Source organism: Pan troglodytes, chromosome 2 (assembly GCF_028858775.2).
Source record: "Pan troglodytes isolate AG18354 chromosome 2, NHGRI_mPanTro3-v2.0_pri, whole genome shotgun sequence".
NCBI classification, from domain to species: Eukaryota; Metazoa; Chordata; class Mammalia; order Primates; family Hominidae; genus Pan; species Pan troglodytes.
In genome coordinates, this window is record NC_086015.1 from 127,963,492 (window position 1) to 127,983,719 (window position 20,228).

At 42.6% G+C, this 20,228-nt stretch overlaps 1 protein-coding gene across 16 annotated transcripts in view; it reads left to right on the top strand.

Annotated features, from left to right (window-relative positions):
• The window catches only part of KALRN (kalirin RhoGEF kinase), a 690,517-nt gene that overhangs the window by 648,353 nt on the left and 21,936 nt on the right, over positions 1 to 20,228 (top strand). For 15 of the 16 annotated variants that reach the window (XM_016941792.4, XM_016941780.4, XM_016941788.4 and 12 more), the window contains 6 exons: positions 9,656 to 9,683; positions 10,184 to 10,355; positions 11,986 to 12,107; positions 13,434 to 13,565; positions 15,713 to 15,877; positions 17,896 to 17,974. In XM_016941792.4, the coding sequence (XP_016797281.2) occupies positions 9,656 to 9,683; positions 10,184 to 10,355; positions 11,986 to 12,107; positions 13,434 to 13,565; positions 15,713 to 15,877; positions 17,896 to 17,974 (698 nt within the window). Of the gene's footprint in view, positions 1 to 9,655; positions 9,684 to 10,183; positions 10,356 to 11,985; positions 12,108 to 13,433; positions 13,566 to 15,712; positions 15,878 to 17,895; positions 17,975 to 20,228 lie in introns of those variants that run through there. The other variant, XM_016941791.4, reaches the window with a different exon arrangement.

Sequence of the window (20,228 nt, forward strand, 5' to 3'; positions counted from 1 at the left end):
TGTGGGTTGGATGAACTAATAGGATGTGGGCAGTCTTAGAGAAGGCAGAGGGTGAGGAGAGAGCATGAACAAAAGCCCTGAGGTGGGGGGTGCCTAGCACATGCTGAGCAGGTATATGGTCTGAGTACCTGGGGTTAGTTATGTAGGAAGAGCTGTAGGAGATAAAGCCTGGCAGATGGGTTGAGACCAGACAGACAACAAAGGCATGGAAGGACCTGCTAGGAAGCCAGGACTTGATCCATGGACTCCAAGGAACAGCAGTAGGTTTTAAGCAGTCCATATGATTCGTCCTGTGCTTTAGGAAGGTAACCAGCACCTATGCAAACACTGGTGGGATTTTTTTTTTTTTTTTTTTTTTTTTTGAGACAGGGTCTTGCTCTGTCATCCAGGCTAGAGTGCAGTGGCATGATCTCGGCTCACTGCAGCACTAACCTCCCAGGCTCAAGTGACCCTCCCACCCTCAGCCTCCTGAATATCTGGGACTACAGGCACGTGCCACCATGGCCAGCTAATTTTTAAATTTTTTTAGAAGTGGGTTCTCCCTATGTTGTTCAGGCTGGTCTTGAATTCCTGGCCTCCAGTGATCCTCGTGCCTCAGCCTCCCAAAGTGCTGGGATTATAGACATGAGCCATGGCACTGGGTCCTCAGAACAAATGTTAATCTGTTACATAGCTCCGAAGACTCTGGGAAGTTTAGGGGATTGGGGCATAATCAGGGCCAAAGCATTAAGGGATAAGACTCCAAAACACTCATACATAAAGGCATTATCCAAAGTCAAGGTCATGGCTATAGGTTGGAAATGTGATTTGTAAAGAAGAAGCTGTAACTCCACCACTGCATCCTCCTCGGCCCCCCACCTCCAGTCCCTTCCTAACTGACTCCTAGGCTGCCAAGAGCAGCTGGAGACCAGTGCATACACAGGAATGCACCCCCATTTTGGTCCTTTGCAACCAACTATCTTGTGAGACGGGTGACAGATGCTTTCATTATTCTGTTAAAAGCCATATTTTCATCCTTTTTATTTTTGACAGCACACTAAATGTTCTCTAACCTAAATATTGAGGGGTAAAGGGGGATATTTGGACTATAAATATCCATAAAACAATCAATGTACTTGACACATGGACACATATAGAGACCCGTACCCCCAAATTAATGATTATACATTTTTTGGAAAACCATATGGAATTTTTTTACAAAAATTGGCCATGTGTGCTACTTACAAAGCAAACCTCAACAAAAAACAAGGAATCAGTATCATACAGACCAAGATCTCCAAGCACGATGCAATTAAGTTAGAAATCATCAACAAAAATATCCTTTTTAAAAATCTCATGTTTGGAAATGTAAAAACATACTCATTACAACTGGGTAAAAGAAAAAAATCAGTTGAAGAAAAACACTTAGAACTAAATGATAACGAAAATACTTGGGAGTAAGGAACTAGTTGAAAGAGACAAGTCTATCGCTGCTTGGGATTATGTTGCATTTACATTTTTTAAAATTACAGCTTGTCTTATGCTCATTTAGAAATGAGCAGAGGAGGCTGTGTGTGGTGGCTTATACCTGTAATCCCAGCACATTGGGCGGGCACAGGTGGGAGGATTACTTGAGGCCCAGAGTTCAAGACCAGCTGGGCAACATGGCGAGACCCCATCTCTATAAAGAATAGAAAAAATTAGTTGGATGTGGCTGTGTTCACCTGTAGTCCCAGCTCCTCAGGGAGTCTGGGGCAGGAGGATCACATGAGCCTAGGAACTTGCAGCTGCAGTGAGTGGTGATCATGCCACTGCACTCCAGCATGAGCAACAGCGTGAGACCCTGTCAAAAAAAAAAAAAAAAAAAAAGAGCAGAGGTAGGAATATTTTCTAAAACTTTAGAAATTCGAGTCCAGTTTGGCCAGATTGAAAACATGAAGGGTTAAACCTTCAAACCCTACTATTATACCTAAATTCTTAAAAATTGTTTTTCTTATATCTTTATTTTATTGCTAGATCTCATCATCTAAAATTCCTTTCCTGCCTACTCTGAATACAGGTTCACATGAAACAAGTGTAAAAGGAATAGAAAAAGGAAAAATATAGAAATATATTCTGGGCAGCTGTCAGTTGGGTTTAGGGTATTTGGTTTATGTTTATTTGAGCGTTTTTATTCCTTCAGTGTTCTCAATACGTAGTTTTGAGCTCTGTTTTGTGACTGTGATGAGGAATTTGGGAAAAATGGGAGTGGAGGTCTTTTTCTTCTGGAGTCAGTTAACAACTCATTTTCTAGACAGAATTTCACCCTCACTCTTAAGTCTTAGAGTCAGTCAGACATTGGCTGACAAGGAAAATAGACGCCAAGATTTCCTCAAAGCTCAGCTTATGGTAGTCAGTGCTGGTTAATATTACCTGTAACTCTTTCCTCTTACCTGACTGCCCTGCCATTTTGAAGAAAAAACAATAAAATTATTGGATTTCTCTCCAGAAGGAAACTAAGTTGCTGATGGATCACATTGTGGTGGTTCTTGTTCTGGCCTGGAAGGAAGCGCTGCCACCTGCTGCCCTCTGCTGGTCAAATAAAACCAGCTTTAGGAACCTGTAGTTCTTTCCCACGGTGTCTACACCAGCCCTGTCCTCCCGGACTTGGCCCAGCATTTCTCTTGTGCTGTTTCACAGAGAGAGAACATGTGCATTTTATGTGAACAATGTCATCTTTCCTCCACAACCACTATTTCGTCTATGTTTTCTTTTTTTTATTTTTTTGAAACAGGGTCTCACTCTGTTGCCCAGGCAACAGTTGCCCAGTACAGTGGCACTTTCTTGGCTTGCCACAGCCTCAACTTCCTGGGCTCAGGCAATCCTCCCACCTCAGCTTCCCGAGTAGCTGTGCACCACCACACCTAGCTCATTTGTTTGTTTTTATTTTTTAGTAAAGATGAGGTCTCATTATGTTGCCCAGGCTGGTCTTGAACTAAGCTCAAGTGATCCTCCTGCCTCAGCCTCCCAAAGTACTGGGATTACAGGCGTGAGCAACCATACCCAGCCCACAACCACTATTTTGGATTCCAGCTCTCTCCTCCTTCCCATCTATCATTTTACATTGACTCCAACCTGTTTCTAAGGAAGGAAAACATTATATTTCAAGAAAAATGTGCAGCTTATATAAAGCCCTCAGGATCCTGCACACACCAGCAATGACCACTAGACAAGGTGGTCAGGAAGCCTAATTTCTAGTCTACTAATAGGGTGACTTCAGTTAATTTCATGCAACAAATATTTGATTTTTCTGCTATGTGCAAGACTCATAGCAAAAAAAAAAAAATATGACTGATGGTTCATAGCAAAAAAAATTTATGACTGATGGTGCATAAAACATGGGAAAGGGTTACTACCTTCAAAAGGTTCACAAGTCTGGTAGGGCAAATACAGTTCAGTAAGACGTTATGGTACTTAGCAGTTCATGGTCAGAGACTTAGAGGTACCTACAGCCCCTAGAAGAGTGCAGAGGAGGAAGATCACTATTGGCTACATCTCAGACATTGACTGATTAGATTCCTGAGCAAGTTCATGGCAGGACATTTTCTCAGCTCTCCTCCCCAAAATTAGGATCCCACCACTTTAGCTTTTCATTGATTTGACAAATATCTACAGAGCACATATGTGCCAGGTATCATGCTAAGCTTGGAGGCAATACTAGCGAACAATATGGCCCATTAGAATTCAAAAAAAGAGAAAATAAAAAATTTAAGAACATAAATAAAAAGTAATAATAAATAAAACAATATGGTCCTTGTCCTCATGGGCCCTGCAGTCCATAGGGAGCCACAGACAAATATATCGGTAATTAGTCTACTGTGTGAGAAGGGTGTTCTCCTCTAGTTCGTACTCTGATTTGCTTCAAAGAAGAAAGAGAAAAAATGAGGGAGGAATCTTCTATGACCGTAGTCCAGAGTCAAAGTTAGAAAAAAAACATTAGTGCGGACCTTGCCCAGGCTCTTGGTCCTTGCTGGAGGATTTTAAATTAAAGGACTGAGTAGAGACAAGATAGATAGAGAGGTGGAGAGCAAAGATAAGCAGGTAGGCCTTTGATGTCAATGACAAAGTTTCACAATGCTTTTCCTAAGACCCTCCCACTTTGCTGAATGCTATGATGGAACGAGCACTGGAATAAAATTCAAGAGCTCTCGGAGCCAGTCCTCTGTCACTGTGATCTTAACACTTCACTTCCCTATCTCACCTAGGAAATGGGGATACGTAACATTTGCTCTGCACTTCCTCCAGGGTTTTGGAGGAGCACATGAAGGAGTTTGTGAGTAGCTTATGCAAACCACATAATGCTACCCAAATCAGTGATGCTATTACCATTATCAGCCACACCTTGTGTCAAGGTGGGCTGTCCTCACCTGGGCCAGCCAAAAGGCAGAAGAATGAAGACCAAAGGCTTTCATGAGTCCCTTCCGGATGGAGAACCTGTAATTAAGTCTTATTCGCAATCTTTCTTTCCAGTGTCTCTGCTAAGGACTACACTCAAATTAGGAATATTTGCTTTTGTTTGGGCATGGTGGCTCACACCTGTAATCCCAGCACTTTGGGAGGCCCAGGCGGGCGGATTACTTGAAGTTCGCATAAGCTACTCACAAACTCCTTCATGTGCTCCTCCAAAACCCTGGAGGAAGTGCAGAGCAAATGTTATGTATCCCCATTTCCTAGGTGAGATAGGGAAGTGAAGTGTTAAGATCACAGTGACAGAGGACGGGCTCCGAGAGCTCTTGAATTTTATTCCAGTGCTTGTTCCATCATAGCATTCAGCAAAGTGGGAGGGTCTTAGGAAAAGCATTGTGAAACTTTGTCATTGACATCAAAGGCCTACCTGCTTATCTTTGCTCTCCACCTCTCTATCTATCCTGTCTCTACTCAGTCCTTTAATTTAAAATCCTCCAGCAAGGACCAAGAGCCTGGGCAAGGTCCGCACTAATGTTTTTTTTCTAACTTTGACTCTGGACTACGGTCATAGAAGATTCCTCCCTCATTTTTTCTCTTTCTTCTAAAACTACAAAAAATTGGCCAGGTGTGGTGGCATGTGCCTGTAATCCCAGCTACTCAGGAGTCTGAGGCATGAGAATGACTTGAACCCAGGAGGCGGAGGTTGCAGTGAGGTGAGATCACACCACTGCACTCCAGTCTGGGTGACAGAGGGAGACTCTGTCTCAAAAAAAGAAAAAGGTTTTTTTTTGTTTTTTTTTTTCTGAGGCAAGGTCGCCCAGGGCAAGGTCGCTCTGTCGCCCAGACTGGAGTGCAGTGGTGCAATCATGGCTCACTGCAGCCTCAACCTCCTGGTTTCAAGTGATCATCCCACCTCAGTCTCTGAAGTAGCTAGGACTATGCCCAACTAATTTTAAAAATGTTTGTAGTGACAACTCGTGTTGCTCAGACTGGTCTCAAACTCCTGGTCTCAAGCAATCCTCCCACCTTGACCTCTCAAAGTGCTGGGATTACAGGCATGAGACACTGCACTTGGCCAATATTTGCATTTTATTTTATTTATTTTATTTTGAGACAGGGTCTCACTCTGTCACCCAGGCTAGAGTGCAATGGCATGATCTTGGCTCACTGCAACCTCCGCCTGCCAGGTTCAAGTGATTCTTGTGCTTCAGCCTCCCTAGTAGCTGGGATTACAGGCACCTGCCACACCTATGTGTGGCAGGAACACGCCTGGCTAATTTTTGTATTTTTAGTCGAAACAGGGTTTCGCCATGTTGGCCAGGCTGGTCTTGAACTCTTGACCTCAAGTGATCCACCCACCTCAGCCTCCCAAAGTGCTAGGATTACAGGTGTGAGCCACCGTGCCCAGCCAATATTTGCTTTTTTAAAGTGTGTCTGTTTAGTAATAAATATACTTAGCACAGTTAGGGTTATGTGATGAAAAAGAGGAACAAGGCAAGAAGTTCTTTAAGCAGCACTTTGGGGCATTTTCTTATAAAAGTGTAGGTTTTATAAGTACCACAGTGTAGGTTTATGAAGCCCTACTTAAAATTGTATAGCATATAAGCCTGCTACTTGTCTCTTCCATTTTGTCAGCTTTCTTCTCTGTGAGACCCCTGGCATGGACTCCATGCCCTGCTTCCTTGTGGATTCCCATCATGATGGGAAGCACAGGCCACTGAACAAAGTTAGTGGTATTATCAAATCATTTCCACCCTAGAGTCCTTCTGATGGCGTGGGGGCAGCATGGGGGACAGTGTAACGTTCCATGTTTGTTGAAAGCTGGTCATTAACATCTGTCAGGCGCTGCATCAAATGCAGATGTTGTTGAATTCCGTCTTTCCCACTAGACTGTTGGCCCACTGAGGGTAGAGAGCACGCCTGCCTTACTCCCTGCCCGGTCACTACCACCTCACCAAGGGTCAGCTCAGTACCTCTTCATCAAATAAATTGAGTTCTTACATCCAACAACCCTTCCAGGTGGGCATTTTTATCCCCAGTGTACAGCTAAAACTGAGGCAGGAGTTGCTTAAGAATGTCGTCCAAGGTGAGGGAGAGTGTCTGGCCCTGAGTCTGGATACTACATGCTCTGTCTGCTCCCCAAGCTTACACTCTTCTGTGCAGCGTGCTGCTAAGAACGTCCTCTCTCAGAAGCTATGGATTACGTTGTAGTAAAATCATTTTCTAAAAAGTTTGCATCCATCTGTGTTTCCCAACAGGCTCTAGTCAAGTATTATTAGTCATATACCCAGAACTAAGTATTTTGGGTATATGACTAATAACATTGGTCCTCTTGGTCCTATTCTGAGATTCTATTTACGAACCAGTCCTAAGTTCTTGGAAGGTCTGAAATGAAGTCAAAGGTCAAATATGTATTCACCAACATTTATTAAATACCCTTTATGTGACAGACCCTGGGCTAGGGCCCTGAGGTACAAAGGTGAGTGACAAATACTTCCTGTCTTTGAAGAGCTTATAGTCTAATAGGTTTGACCGTGCTGTATTTTTCCTTCAAAAATAATTATTAAGAAAGTGAGTCCGGGCGTGGTGGTTCATGCCTGTAATCTCAGCACTTTGGGAGGCTGAGGCAGGTGGATCCCCTGAGGTCAGGAGTTCAAGACCAGCCTGACCAACGTGGCGAAACCCCGTCTCTACTAAAAATACAGAATTAGCTGGGCATGGTGGCACATGCCTGTAATCCCAGCTACTCGGGAGGCTGAGGCAGGGGAATCACTTGAACCCGGGAGGTGGAAGTTGTGGTGAGCTGAGATCACACCATTGTACTCCAGCCCGGGCAAGAAGAGTGAAACTCCGTCTCAAAATAAATAAATAAATAAAATAAAGAAAGCGAAACATGCTGACTGCAGAATATCTGGGAAGCCCACATAAGAAAAGAAAGGAAACAACAGTCACCCCAAATTAAGATGCTTTATAAATCCCAAGGGTAGAGCCTATGTCTTAGTATTTCTCTACCCACAAAACTGTACTTAGAGAGGATGACAAGTTCAGTTAATGTTTTTTGAATGGGGACAAAGCCACCCTTAAACCTACCATCCTGAGATAACCACTGTTAACATTTAGAAAATATTCTTAGCCTTCTTTTCTTTGACTGTCAAATGACTGACTGGGATGCCATTCTCCCTGCCTTATCCAAACCAGGGAGAGAAATGTTTGGCCTCTTTAGCGCTCCCCTACAGGTGATGCAGTGCTGCTCATGGTTGATTTAATAGTTTGAGTGGAGCAACCCTTTACATCCTTCCCCATGCCATGCCTCGAAACCTTTTCACACAGAGGACTCTTTTAGGTGTGGGAAATGCAGTAGGTTCTACCAGATGTTCTCATCCACTCCCCCATCCCACCCCAGAAAAGCCTCCGGGGCAGGAAGTTGGTTTATCCAAGATCAGTTCCCTGGAATAGAGGGGGACTTTCATCAGGTTCATTAAACAAGGCTGCATGTTGATTCACTTTAGAGAGTTAAAAAAAAATCCCAATGCCCAGGCCCCACCTCACACCAATTAAAACAGAATCTCTAGGCATGAGGCCCAGGCATTAGCCTCTCGTGTTTTTAAGGCTGCCCAGGTCAGGCGTTGAGAACCACTGATTTAAAGATAGGCTAAGCAGAGGTGTAAGTGGTCTTTTGAGACTAGCAGAGGGCATTGCAATGGCCAGAGTTGGGGCACTCAGCCCAGAACTTGGCTTCACAAGGGTTTTCTGCAGCCCACTTTTTACAAAACCTGGGTGGTATAAGCAGGCACTTGATTTGCAAAGGGGAACGCAAAGAAGGAAATAATGTCTTTCTTCCAAAGGGTTTATGTGGATTCCTCTATAAGGGAAGAACACACAAAACCATGCATGTTCACAAAGATATGCATACATACAGGGAAATAAGTGCAGAGGCCCCAGTTGGGCTATTTTGTAAGGCTTGTGAGTTTTCTGGCTTCATGATAAAGGAAAGAAGAATTTTGCCAAATAAGCTATTAAAGATAAGCCACTTTAATAACAGTCTGCTTAGCAGAAGGAAGATGATTAAAATGAGATCATCTTTATTTAAATAGGTATTGAGTACCTGTTATTTGCCAGGCATTGTGCTAAGCACTTGATGTACAAGATTTTATTTAATCTTTGTGATAACACTTGACACTAGGTATTATTTATCCCCATATTATAGTGGAACATCAGTTATTATGTAATTAACATACAATCACATTAAACAAAACAGATGACCTCAGCCTGTCTCCAAAGTCCGTGCTTTTTTTAAACAATGCCAGGCTGTACAATCTGGACATGCATGATTAGTGGTAATACAAAAGATGGGGGGAAAAGTGACCATCTTCTCAAGAAGATGTAGCTTTCCAGAATGGCTAGTTGGCTAAAATGTTTTCCCTACTGTGAAATCTCCAAGGTGTCCTGAGGCAGGCAGCATGGTATATACCAAGAGCCCTATCAGTTCCTCCCTTGAACCAGCCTTGTGACCAGAGTTAGTCGGCTTAGTCACTTAGTATTCATTTTCTCACCTATGAAGTGGAAAGGGTTGGAATGGTTGGGTCAGTGGCTTCAAGTTGCCCCATGCAGGCCTGGGCTATAGGAGATCATGCTTGAGAAAGAAGAGACAGACGACTTCTCTTATTCCCCTTCATCCAGAGAAGCTCTGTGTTTAGCTGCTTGAAGAGTCGTTTCCCTGCCTGGGGATGAGCAAAGGGTAAAGGGAGGACATTTGGAAGGAATCCACTGTATTAGTGAATTTCAATGACCCTTCCAGTTTGATAGGTCTCAGGTCCTCTAGTTTTGAGTTTATGATGCTAGGAAGAATCAGTGCCACCACATTGCTTGTGTGCATAATGACCAAGAGAGTGGGTTTTCTGCCTGTGAAGGGAAGAAAAGCAACTGAGAAGAGGGAGGACAGAAAGACCTCAGCTAGCAGAGCTCCAAGTTACAATAAACCTGCCTGGGGCCGCACGCTGCCAGGCAGGAATGTGAACAACTGGATTAGACAGAGTAAACCAAGTGCCAATTGTTGCTAAAGAGAGGTTTTACTAATGTGACAGTAATACAGTCACAACACAGTGGGAAGTTGGGCTCCAGGCCTCATCTCCCTAAATTGTACTTTCTTTTTACTCAATACGGTGAAGTCCCTTGTTCTCTTTTAGTAGTTTAGGATTCAAGCAATTTTCTGTTTCTTTTTGTTTTTCAGATCTTAAATCCAAATTTCATCCAAGAAGGTGAGTTAAAAAGCATTAGAATTGGAAACATGGGGATTGGTTAAATAAATTATAGTTAATCCAGCACTAAAGCACTGGCTGTAAGCAATGGTGATATAGTTCTGTATCAATGGACAAGGAAAGAGGTTTGTGATAAATTATTAGATGAAAAAGACTAAACCTTGCAATATGTATAATGGGATCCAAGTTTTATAAGAAGTCTGTTTATATAAAGCCCAAAAGGGTATATACCAGAATGCTTACAGTAATTATCTCTGGATTATGACATTATGGAGCTTTTCTTTCTTTCTGTTTATATTTCCTATTTTTTTCTATAATAAACAGTTATCACTTTTAAACACTTTTTAAAGAGACCCAGATGACTCACCAGTGTTATACTGAAGGTTATTTGAATCATTACATGACATGGGTGGGAAATGAGAGTGGTGTGTTAAAACAAAATGGCCGTTTTATCCTAAATTTGCTCTGAATGATGTTAATGTATGTTGATTTGATCACAGTGGCCCCAGAATTCCTTGTGCCCTTGGTGGATGTGACCTGCTTGCTTGGGGACACAGTGATACTGCAGTGCAAAGTCTGTGGGCGGCCAAAGCCCACCATCACTTGGAAGGGTCCAGACCAGAACATCCTTGACACTGATAACAGCTCAGCCACATACACCGTCTCCTCTTGGTAAGCTGATTGCCCTAACATCAGCAACAGCAGCCCCTTGCTTGACACAGCACTGAGAGGCTGAATCTGGGGTGCAACTTCTGCTCTGGTGACTGGGCTCTGCAAGAGAATAGCTGCCCTGGAGCCTGTTCTTGGGCAAACACTTGGACTTGATTAGAGAGAGACTGAGGAGACTCAAGTGTTAGTCAGAGCCTCTGCCACTCACGCTGCAGCCTGATGGACACCTGCAGCAGCACCAGCACACATTTCCCACGGTGCTCAGCACCATGTAGACATACCTGGGATCAACAGAATGGTTTGTAAAGACTGTGCTCCAGACCCACATTAAACAAATAGGGAAAAACATAAACCTTTATATCTCAAGTCAAGCATGCACCATACTTATGAAGAGTTTTTACAGTCACTGCCTTACATTCACCCTGATAGATGATATTTCCCTACAGATCCCCAAGTGAATCCCTAAGTCAGAAGATTTAGACTTCTGATTTAAGTGGCGAAGGCTCCAGACCTGTAGTAAAAATGTAATCCTCACATCTGGACATCCTGACATTTTTTGTGCCTTTCAGGATGCTGTGAAACAGTGAGATGTTTAATTCCTCACCTAAGAACAGTGTTATTAGAAAAAGAAACGACTAATTCCAAAATGTGCAATAGAAAATCAAGCCGCAAGGATGTTTCTACACACAGAGTCCATTTAACAAAACTTAGCTGACTGCCTCCCAATCATTGTGTCAGCATTTATTGTTACTAACTATGAATTGGACTGTGTACTGTTGCTTACAGTGGACAAGTGGTAGCAAGCCCTAGATGCTTGAGAAACATTAGTGGAAGAAGCCCCTAGAATCAAGAAACTTTCATTCATTGACTTAATTTGTGTGTATGTGAAAAAGAAGAAGACCATCATTCCTTGGTATTCCCAGCAGAGACCATAAAGAGGCCAGGTCATAAAATATCAGTGGGTCCAAGAAGCCTAGTGTGAGAGGCAGTGGTTGGTGAGGATCATGAAAAGCGCCAGGGGATATCATAACCCTAGGGAAGGGGCAGAGCTGACTGTGACTTCTGTATTTCAGAGCAGTTCTCCCCTGGGGATATTCCTGGACCTTATATTGGGATGAATGGCGAAGTTATCATTTAGGTGATGGAATTTACTCTTTCTTAGAAATTCACTTAATTATTTTGAGGATCCCACATCTAGAATTTGAAATACTTAAAATATTTTTATTCTTGAGTCTTTCCTTTTTTTTTTTCCATCATTCATTTTCGATCTGTGAAACTGAAAATATTCTAGGACAAAGTTGCTAGTGGTAATAATACTAATAATACTATGAGCCAGAACTTGCATACAACTTTATATATTTCAAACAATGCTCTAATTCTTATGTCATTTTATTCCTTATTTTATCCCTCATGTACAACAAACTTGAGAGATGGGCATGGCCAGAAAATTTTTTTCCATATAAGGAACTGGGGATGTAGAGAGACAGGGTGGTAGGTAGCTCACAGACCAGGGACTGACCTTGGGCCTGAGGACTCTCAGCTCAGCACACCATGGGCCAACCCTATGGGATTTTACCCAGCAGTCAAGTGTCTCATTACTGGAGTCTGAAGAGCATCCTTTTGGTGTCCCTAGTGATTCTGGAGAAATCACCCTGAAGATCTGTAATCTGATGCCCCAAGACAGTGGGATTTATACCTGCATAGCAACAAATGACCACGGGACCACATCAACGTCTGCAACAGTCAAAGTGCAAGGTACAGCCTCTTTGTTAGTCAAACCTTTTGAAATATATATATATTTTTAGACAGGTTCTTGCTCTGCTGCCCAGGCATGATCTCTGTTCATGGCAGCCTTGACCTCCCAGGCTCAAGCAATCCAACCACCTCAGCCTCCCGATTAGCTGGACATGCACCACCATGCCTCGCTAATTTTTTTTGCATTTTTTGTAGAGATGGGATTTTGCTGTGTTTTCTACAATACTTTTTAAAACATTTATTTTTTAAATTTCAGTAAAACACACAATAAAATTTACCATCTTAACGATTTTTTTAAAAATTCAAATAGAGACAGGGTCTCGCTATGTTGCCCAGGCTGGCCTCAAACTCCAAGGCTAACGCAATCCTCCCGTCTTGACCTCCCAAAGTGCTGGGATTACAGGCATGAGCCACTGTGCCCATCCCATCTTAACCATCTTAAATGTACAGCTTAAAAATAAATAAGTGTACAGTTCAGTGGCATTAAGTACATCCACATTTTTGGGTTACCATCACCACCATCCATCCACAGAACTTTTTCATCTTCCCATCTTTCTGAAACTGCATCTGTACCTGTTAAACAATGACTCCCCATTCCCTCCTCCCCAGTGCTTCTTGGCCACCACTGCTCTACTTTCTGTCTCTATCAATTTGTGTTACTCAAACTTTATTTTTTCTTGAGACAGGGTCTTGCTCTGTCGCTCAGGCTGGAGTGTAGTAGCATGACACCACTCACTGCAGCCTCAACCTCCCAGGCTCAAGCTATCCTCCCACCTCAGCCTTCCAACTAGCTAGGACTATAGGCATGTGCCACCATGCCCAGCTCATTTTTTAAACTTTTTGTAGTGATGGAGTCTCGAACTCCTGGGCTCAAGTGATCCTCCTGCCTTGGCATCCCAAAGTGCTAGGATTATAGGCGTCAGCCAGCACACCTGGCCCTACGTTTTAAGTGAACATTATAAGGGCTCCCTGCAACCTGGGGGAGAAAATGTCCATTGTAAAAATTCAAAAATAAAGTTCTGGCAAATGAGACGAGAACGAATCTTTGCTAAGAGCTGTCTGTGGCCTACCATAAACCTACATGTTAGTTCCCTGGCCAAGCTTTATCTTCAGGGTGCAGTATTTAGCCCGAGGAAGAACTTCAGACAGCATGGTGTGTCTCCCACATCTGCCTTGGGCCTGGAGAAAGGTATGCCACTTGGTGGAGAAGGTCACAGGAAAAAATTGCGACATGGGTTAGGTAATGTTTCCTAGATGACTTATACCTTGGTGTAAAATGCCAAGTTCTGCAGAAATAGCACCTGATCCTGATTTCTGTCTCCATAGGTGTTCCAGCAGCCCCTAACCGCCCCATTGCCCAGGAGAGAAGCTGCACCTCCGTGATTCTCCGCTGGCTGCCCCCCTCCAGCACAGGAAACTGCACTATTTCTGGTTACACTGTGGAGTACAGAGAGGAAGGTGCACTATCTCCTGCTCTTCTTTTTCTTTTCTCTTCTTTTAAAACATTTATTTTTAAAATTGCAGTAAAACACACATAATAAAATTTACCATGCTAACCATTTTTTCAAAAATTTGAATAGAGACGGGCTATGGCTATGTTGCCCAGGCTGGTCTCAAACGCCAGGGCTAACGTGATCCTCCCACCTTGGCCTCCCAAAGTGCTGGGATTACAGGCATGAGCCACTTTTATTTTCCTTTATTTTTATTGTTTATTTTTTTTGAGACAGGGTTTGGCTCCATCAACCCAGGCTGGAGTGCAGTGGTGCAACGTGGGCTCACTGCAGCCTCCACCTCCTGGGCTCAAGCCAACCTCCCAGCTCAGCCTCCTGAGTAGCTGGGACTAAAGCGCACACCACCACACCCGGCTAATTTTTGTATTTTTAGTAGAGACAGGGTCTCACTATGCTGCCCAGGCTGCTGGCTGCTGTGAAACTCCTGAGCGCAAACAGTCCACTTGCCTCAGCCTCCGGAAGTGCTGGGATTACAGGCGTAAGCCACCGCGCCCGGCCTCCTGCTCTTGTTTTTCTGTCTTCTCTTCGTCTCTAGGAGGTCCTTCAGAATTGTGAACATACTAGCCTCCTCATCTTTCAGAAGTTGTTCCTTGTTGTGTCTTCCAACTCAGCACAGAGGCCTCAGTGCCAGATTACAGCTGCCTTCTGATCCCAGATGTCGAGCAGCTGTTTTGGCTAAGATGATCCAAACCTCCCTGACATATTTATGACCCAGGGCAGGTTTCAAGGTGTCTTCATGCATATATCCCTACTTAACATGCTCGATCACCCAGACAGGGATGATCAAGCCCATTTTACAGAGCGGGAGGCTGAGGCCTAAAGAAAGTTAACAAACACAAGATTATAGTTAGTGAGAGGCAGAGCTAGCACTAGAACCCAGATGTCTACTTGGATAATTTGTGATCTTTCTCCCAGAGAAATAACTAGTGTAGTACGGGTGGAGTTCTACACCCCCTATCCCCAGATAAAATTAAGAGAATATATATTTTTTAATTGTGCCATTTAAAATTGTGCAATTTAAACTGTTAAAATTTGTTACATTTACATGCTAAAAGTGAATATATTTCTTCAGCAGTTAGAAACAACTGAGACTTCCATCTAGTTAGCAAGAAGAATTAGTTAAAATAAGAAGCTGCCAGATAGCTCTAATTGTTAATAACACAACTACAGTTATTCACAGTAATAACACAATTACTCTGAATAACGTTAGGAATTACACAATTGAACTGAAAGCAAGTGCTTGCTACCCTATCCCCCGAACCAAAACCATTTGTTTTATTCTACTTTCCATTATGCTTATTATTTTAACTCTTCTTTCTCCTTCTTTCTTATTAAACAGGCCCTATGCAGTTATAAACCCATTTATTTCTGCATCCTTCTTAAGCTGTTCACTCTTGTGTCTCCCAGGTTAGCACAAAAGTATTAATAGTGAGCTGGGAGACACATTTTACAAAGTTCATGTTTACCTTAGCATTATCCAGTTCATAGTTCAGCTCATTAACTAAGTTCTCTTGGGCAAATTGTTCAATATTTCTGAGGCTCAGTTTCTACATCTGTAAAGTAAGATTAGCGGTCTCTACCTCACTGGGTTTCTGTGGATTTAAGACAGAATTAACTTTCTGTCTTAAATCTCATTTAACTATGAGAGAATTATGTTGAAAACACCTTCCACAGTATTTTACGTGTACGTAGTGTTCAATACATGTTACTTTCCATTTTGTTTCCATTTCCAAATGCATATTTTCTCTCATGTTATTAACTAAAAATATACTCTTCTGGCCTTATTAAAAGTTTGCCATGTGTCCCCTGTAAATTCTATATTATCTATGTCTTTTTACTCTGGCACTTGCACATTTGAAAGTGAACAGAATCTATAGGCCAGCTTCTTCCACGCCTCTCACCATTTATTCCGTCATTTAGGAAACTGAACCCAAACTACTATAGTTAGCCTACAGGCTTTCAGAGCCTGACACGGTAACCACAAGCATCCCTTGAATTGAATGTGTCTATTTTCCTGTCTTTGTTTGCTGAAGGTCTTTGAAACAATATCCCTTTGGCTTTTCTCTTTCCCTCTCCTGGGAAACCGTACACTAGGTTCTCAGATCTGGCAGCAGTCAGTGGCTTCGACCTTGGACACTTACCTCGTCATCGAAGACCTTAGTCCCGGGTGTCCTTATCAGTTCAGAGTCAGTGCCAGTAACCCCTGGGGAATCAGCCTTCCCAGCGAGCCCTCGGAGTTTGTGCGACTTCCAGAATATGGTGAGTCCCAGCCCAGCCCTGGCCCCCCAGGCAGTGGGGATGAGGCACCTGGCTGCCTGTCACAGACTCCTGGGCACGTTGACATGTCAGGCCACCATGCAAGAGGCACCTTTTAGAAGACTAAGAAGAATATTTCTGTAAAGTATAGCTCCAAGCATCTTGGGCAAATGTTAGGTCTGCACCCATGCCTACCCCTGCACCTGCCAAGTTCCCTGGGGAATGAGTATGTCCCCAGGAATGGAGAGTTACAGGCAGGAGTCACGAGTCCTATGGATATTCTCTGCCCCTCTTCTGAGACAGTAATACAAAGCCTCCTCCCACCCGGGCACCCCTGCCAGCCGTAAACGTACCTCCCTGCATGAGGGACTCACCCACTTCAAATGGGGGAAAGAAAAGCAACCTGGCTGAAGGACTTCATTACAACATGAGGATTTCATAGTTTCCTCACCCCCAATCATCCCAGAATTTCTTTTTTCAGCATGGGTATAATTTTATGTAGATTTGTTGAAAAATTAACTAAGATACACATATAGCTAGCTAAATATGAGTATTTTACAAATAAGGTTCTTATTTTGCCCAAAACATCTTCGTCCCAGGGACATTTTGAAAGAGAAAACTTGGCTATCCTAAAGAAATCTCCAAATGGTGAGATGTTGGGCAGTGCAAGGGAGTGGTCTGTGTGTACTGGGGAGAGCAGTGGGTGGGGGGCAGCTGACTGTACTCGAAAGACCATGGACCTGTGTGCCTTAGGGTTAAGGGAATTCTGGAGTCTCCAGAGGGGTTTGGGAAACCCTCTAAATCACCTCTGCCCCCACCTGAATCCAGAAATGCTCTCCAGTTCCAGTCCCACAGTCAGCCCAGTTTTCTCCCGGTGACTTTGACTTTGTTCCCACGAGCCTGTGACTCTTGCAGAAACCTAGGCCCTGGGTCTCTGTTTCCTCAGAATTCAAGATGGATAAGCCGCCTTCAGTCTCAGCCAGGCTGTGCTCTGGGAAACCTGAGGGAACTGGCTCCAGGGTCAGCTGAGCCAAGCTGCTCATGTGACCCCTCTCCTCCCAGGCTGCTCACTTGCTCCAGCCCCGGATGATGCTGTGTGTTTTGCTATTTGTGAACCTTGGTCCCCAACAGATGACACAAATGCGTATTGCTGTGCTTGCTCTGTGTGTGTGTGTGTGTGTGTGTGTGTGCGCACGCGTGCGTGAATCATTGCCAAGGAATTGACTCATCACACAAGGTAATACTGCCAAAGAATCTACTCAGGCATATATTGTGGGTTAAGCTAAATCCTTCAGTATACCAGATAAGCTCATTAATGCCTGAGAAGAGTGGGATAAGAAGATAATTTTTTCTTTTTCTTTCTTTCTTTTTTTTTTTTTTTTTTTTTTTTGGAGACAGGGTCTCGCTCTGTCTCCCAGGCTGGAGTGCAGTGGCACGATCATAGCTCACTGCAGTCTCAACCTCCTGAGCTCAAGTGATCCTCCAACCTCAGCCTCCTGAGTAGCTGGGACTACAAGTGTACACCACCATACCTGGCTAATTTTTGATTTTTTTGTAGAGACAGGGTCTTGCTATGTGGCTCAGGTTAGAAAGAGAAATTTCTAAAATGTCTTTTCCTTTTCTCCTTTCTTGACCTTGTAACTTTTCCCTTCTCTCTCTGCATCCTCCTTACACCCCTGATTTTCACGAGCTTTTCTAGGTCTTCAAAGTGTTCTTTTATCCCTTTTAAATTTTTCTCCTAAATTTATCTTATAAAATATCCAGAAGTCATATTTCTGATTGTACTGTTTTCCCTTTGTTTAAGTAGATGGGAGAGAGAAGCTGACTCTGTCATGTCAGTTTCCCCTTGGATGATTTTTTAAAATAACATTCCAGAGAATCATGGCATTTTCCCACTGAGTCAGACTCCATATTTGGTCATGAGAATTGCTTTGGGGTTACTCTGGAGCTTTTCTGTTAATTTTTTCTTTATTCTTATATGACATCCTCGATATTGTAAATGGATTCTCTTTCTTCCGAAGATGCTGCTGCTGATGGTGCCACCATTTCTTGGAAGGAAAATTTTGACTCAGCTTACACTGAGCTGAATGAAATTGGAAGGTAATGACACAGTTTTATATTCCTTCATTCATGAACACCTAGCAACATCACATCAGAACAGTAACTTTTTGTTGTTGTCATTGTTTATTTCTTTTACAAATGCAATTCTCTCCATAGCAAGAAAAAAACTAAAATATTCGTTTGTATTTTCTACTGTTCTTTTTCTAACTTCTTAAGTTGGATGCTTCATTCATCAGTTGTCAACCTTTCTTCATTTCTAATATAAGAAATTAAGGCCCAAAATTTTCTTCAAAGTACAATTTTAGCTATAGGTCCTGAGTTTTGATATGCAGTATTTTCCTTATAAGTTATATGTAGTTGTCTTCAACTGTGAATTTTTCTTTGACCTGGTTATAATGGAAACATGTTTTAATATATATGAGATTTTTAAAGGTATGAGTTTTTTTAAAGTATCTTTTTATTACTGATTTCTAACTTAATTTGCATTGTGGTCAGAAAATCTATATGGTACTGATTCCTTGGTTTTTGTTTGGACTTGCTTTATGAGTAGTACATGGTTACTTTTTGTAAAAAATTCCACATGTTCCTGGGAAGACTGTGTAATCACTAATTGTTGGATATACATCTCTATATTGCCCGTGTACCAAGCACATTAATTATTTTATGAGTATTTCTAATCCCAATCCTCCCCCTGCCACACACATACACTCCATACCTTTCTCTTTCTCTCTCTTTCTCACTTGCAGTATTTTGGTTAGAGAACATTTAGTGTGTCCTCAAAAATAAAACAGATAAAAATATGACTTTTAACAGAAAAATTAAAAATCTATCACCTGGCCCACAAAATAGTCTATGGGAAAGAAACAAAAGGCGTTCATCCCTATGCATGCTTTGGTCTCCAGGTGGTCTGTGTGAGGGAATGTAGGTAGATCTTACAGGTTGCCCACCCGTAAGATCCTTCCCCCCGGATGTATAAATAAAAGAATACCCACTAACGATGGGCCATTGACATCATCTCTAGCTCTGATTGGCATTTCTCAGTGAAGCATAACATTTTTTAACTGACGTGGTTGTGACCGACGTTGTAGAGGAAACCAAAATGGTCCTTCTGCCTGTGTCTTAGGCAGGAGTCACAATATCATTCACTGCCTTCCATTACAGCACCTTTCATCAAAAACAAACTCTACCTCTCCTTTCCTGTCTTCTTTGTGTAGCCAAACAGAAGAAAAAAAGCCAAGGAAATTTATGTAATGGTGATGATGATAATGATGATCTCAGTATCTATAGTATTCTAGATACTAAGCAGATACTATATACAAATGTTATTTTTGTTTGTTTGAGCTCTACTGCTTAATACACAAACATTATTTAATTTAATCCATACAACACTATGAGATACTGTTTGAGCAGATTTAAAAAAAAAAGATAGAGATCGGTTATTGCTATGTTGCCCAGGCTGGTCTTGAACTCCTGGGCTCAAGCAATCCTCCTACCTCAGCCTCCCAAAGTGCTGAGATTACAGGCCTGAGCCATTGCACCAGGCTGAGTATATTGTCTTTTTGTCTTCTTTTTTCTCTTTTTGAGACAGGGTCTGTCTCTGTCACCAGGGCTGGAATGCAGTGGCAGTATCATAGCTCACTGCACCCTCAATCTCCTAAGAAGCTATCCTCCCACGCTTGCGGGGAGGATGATCAGTCTTCCAAGTAGCTGGGACTACAGGTGCACACCACCATACCTGGCAAACTTTTAAAAGAATCTTTTGTTGTTGTTTTGTAGAGATGGAGTTCTCACTATGTTGCCCAGGCTGGTCTCAAATTCCTGGGCTCAAGCAATCCTCCTGCCTCAGTCTCCCAAAGTGTGGGATTACAGGTGTGAGCCACCCATCTCACCCAGCCTGAAGTATATTTTCAGTAAAGGAAACTCAGGGTCAGGGAGGTTAAGTAACTTTCTTAAAGCCCCACAACTAGGAGGTGTGGAGCCAGGATTCAAATTCTGGGCTCCCCAACTCCAAGCCTGGTCTTGTTTTACTAGCATATATTGTTTCTCATCATATTGATTATTGTCCAAAATAAGCTCTAGTAACTGAAATCTAGTTTGCTTTATTATATTGAAATTTGTGAAGCTAAACATGACCCCCAATAATGGGCCGATTAAATCCCCAGCTAGTTCTAAATGAAATTGGTTTCATCACCTGGATGCCCCAGTTAATTCCTCCTGGAGACATGTGTTTGCTATTATTAGCCATAGGTTAAGTCATGTTTTAGCTAAAACAGATGGCTGATTTGATATTTCT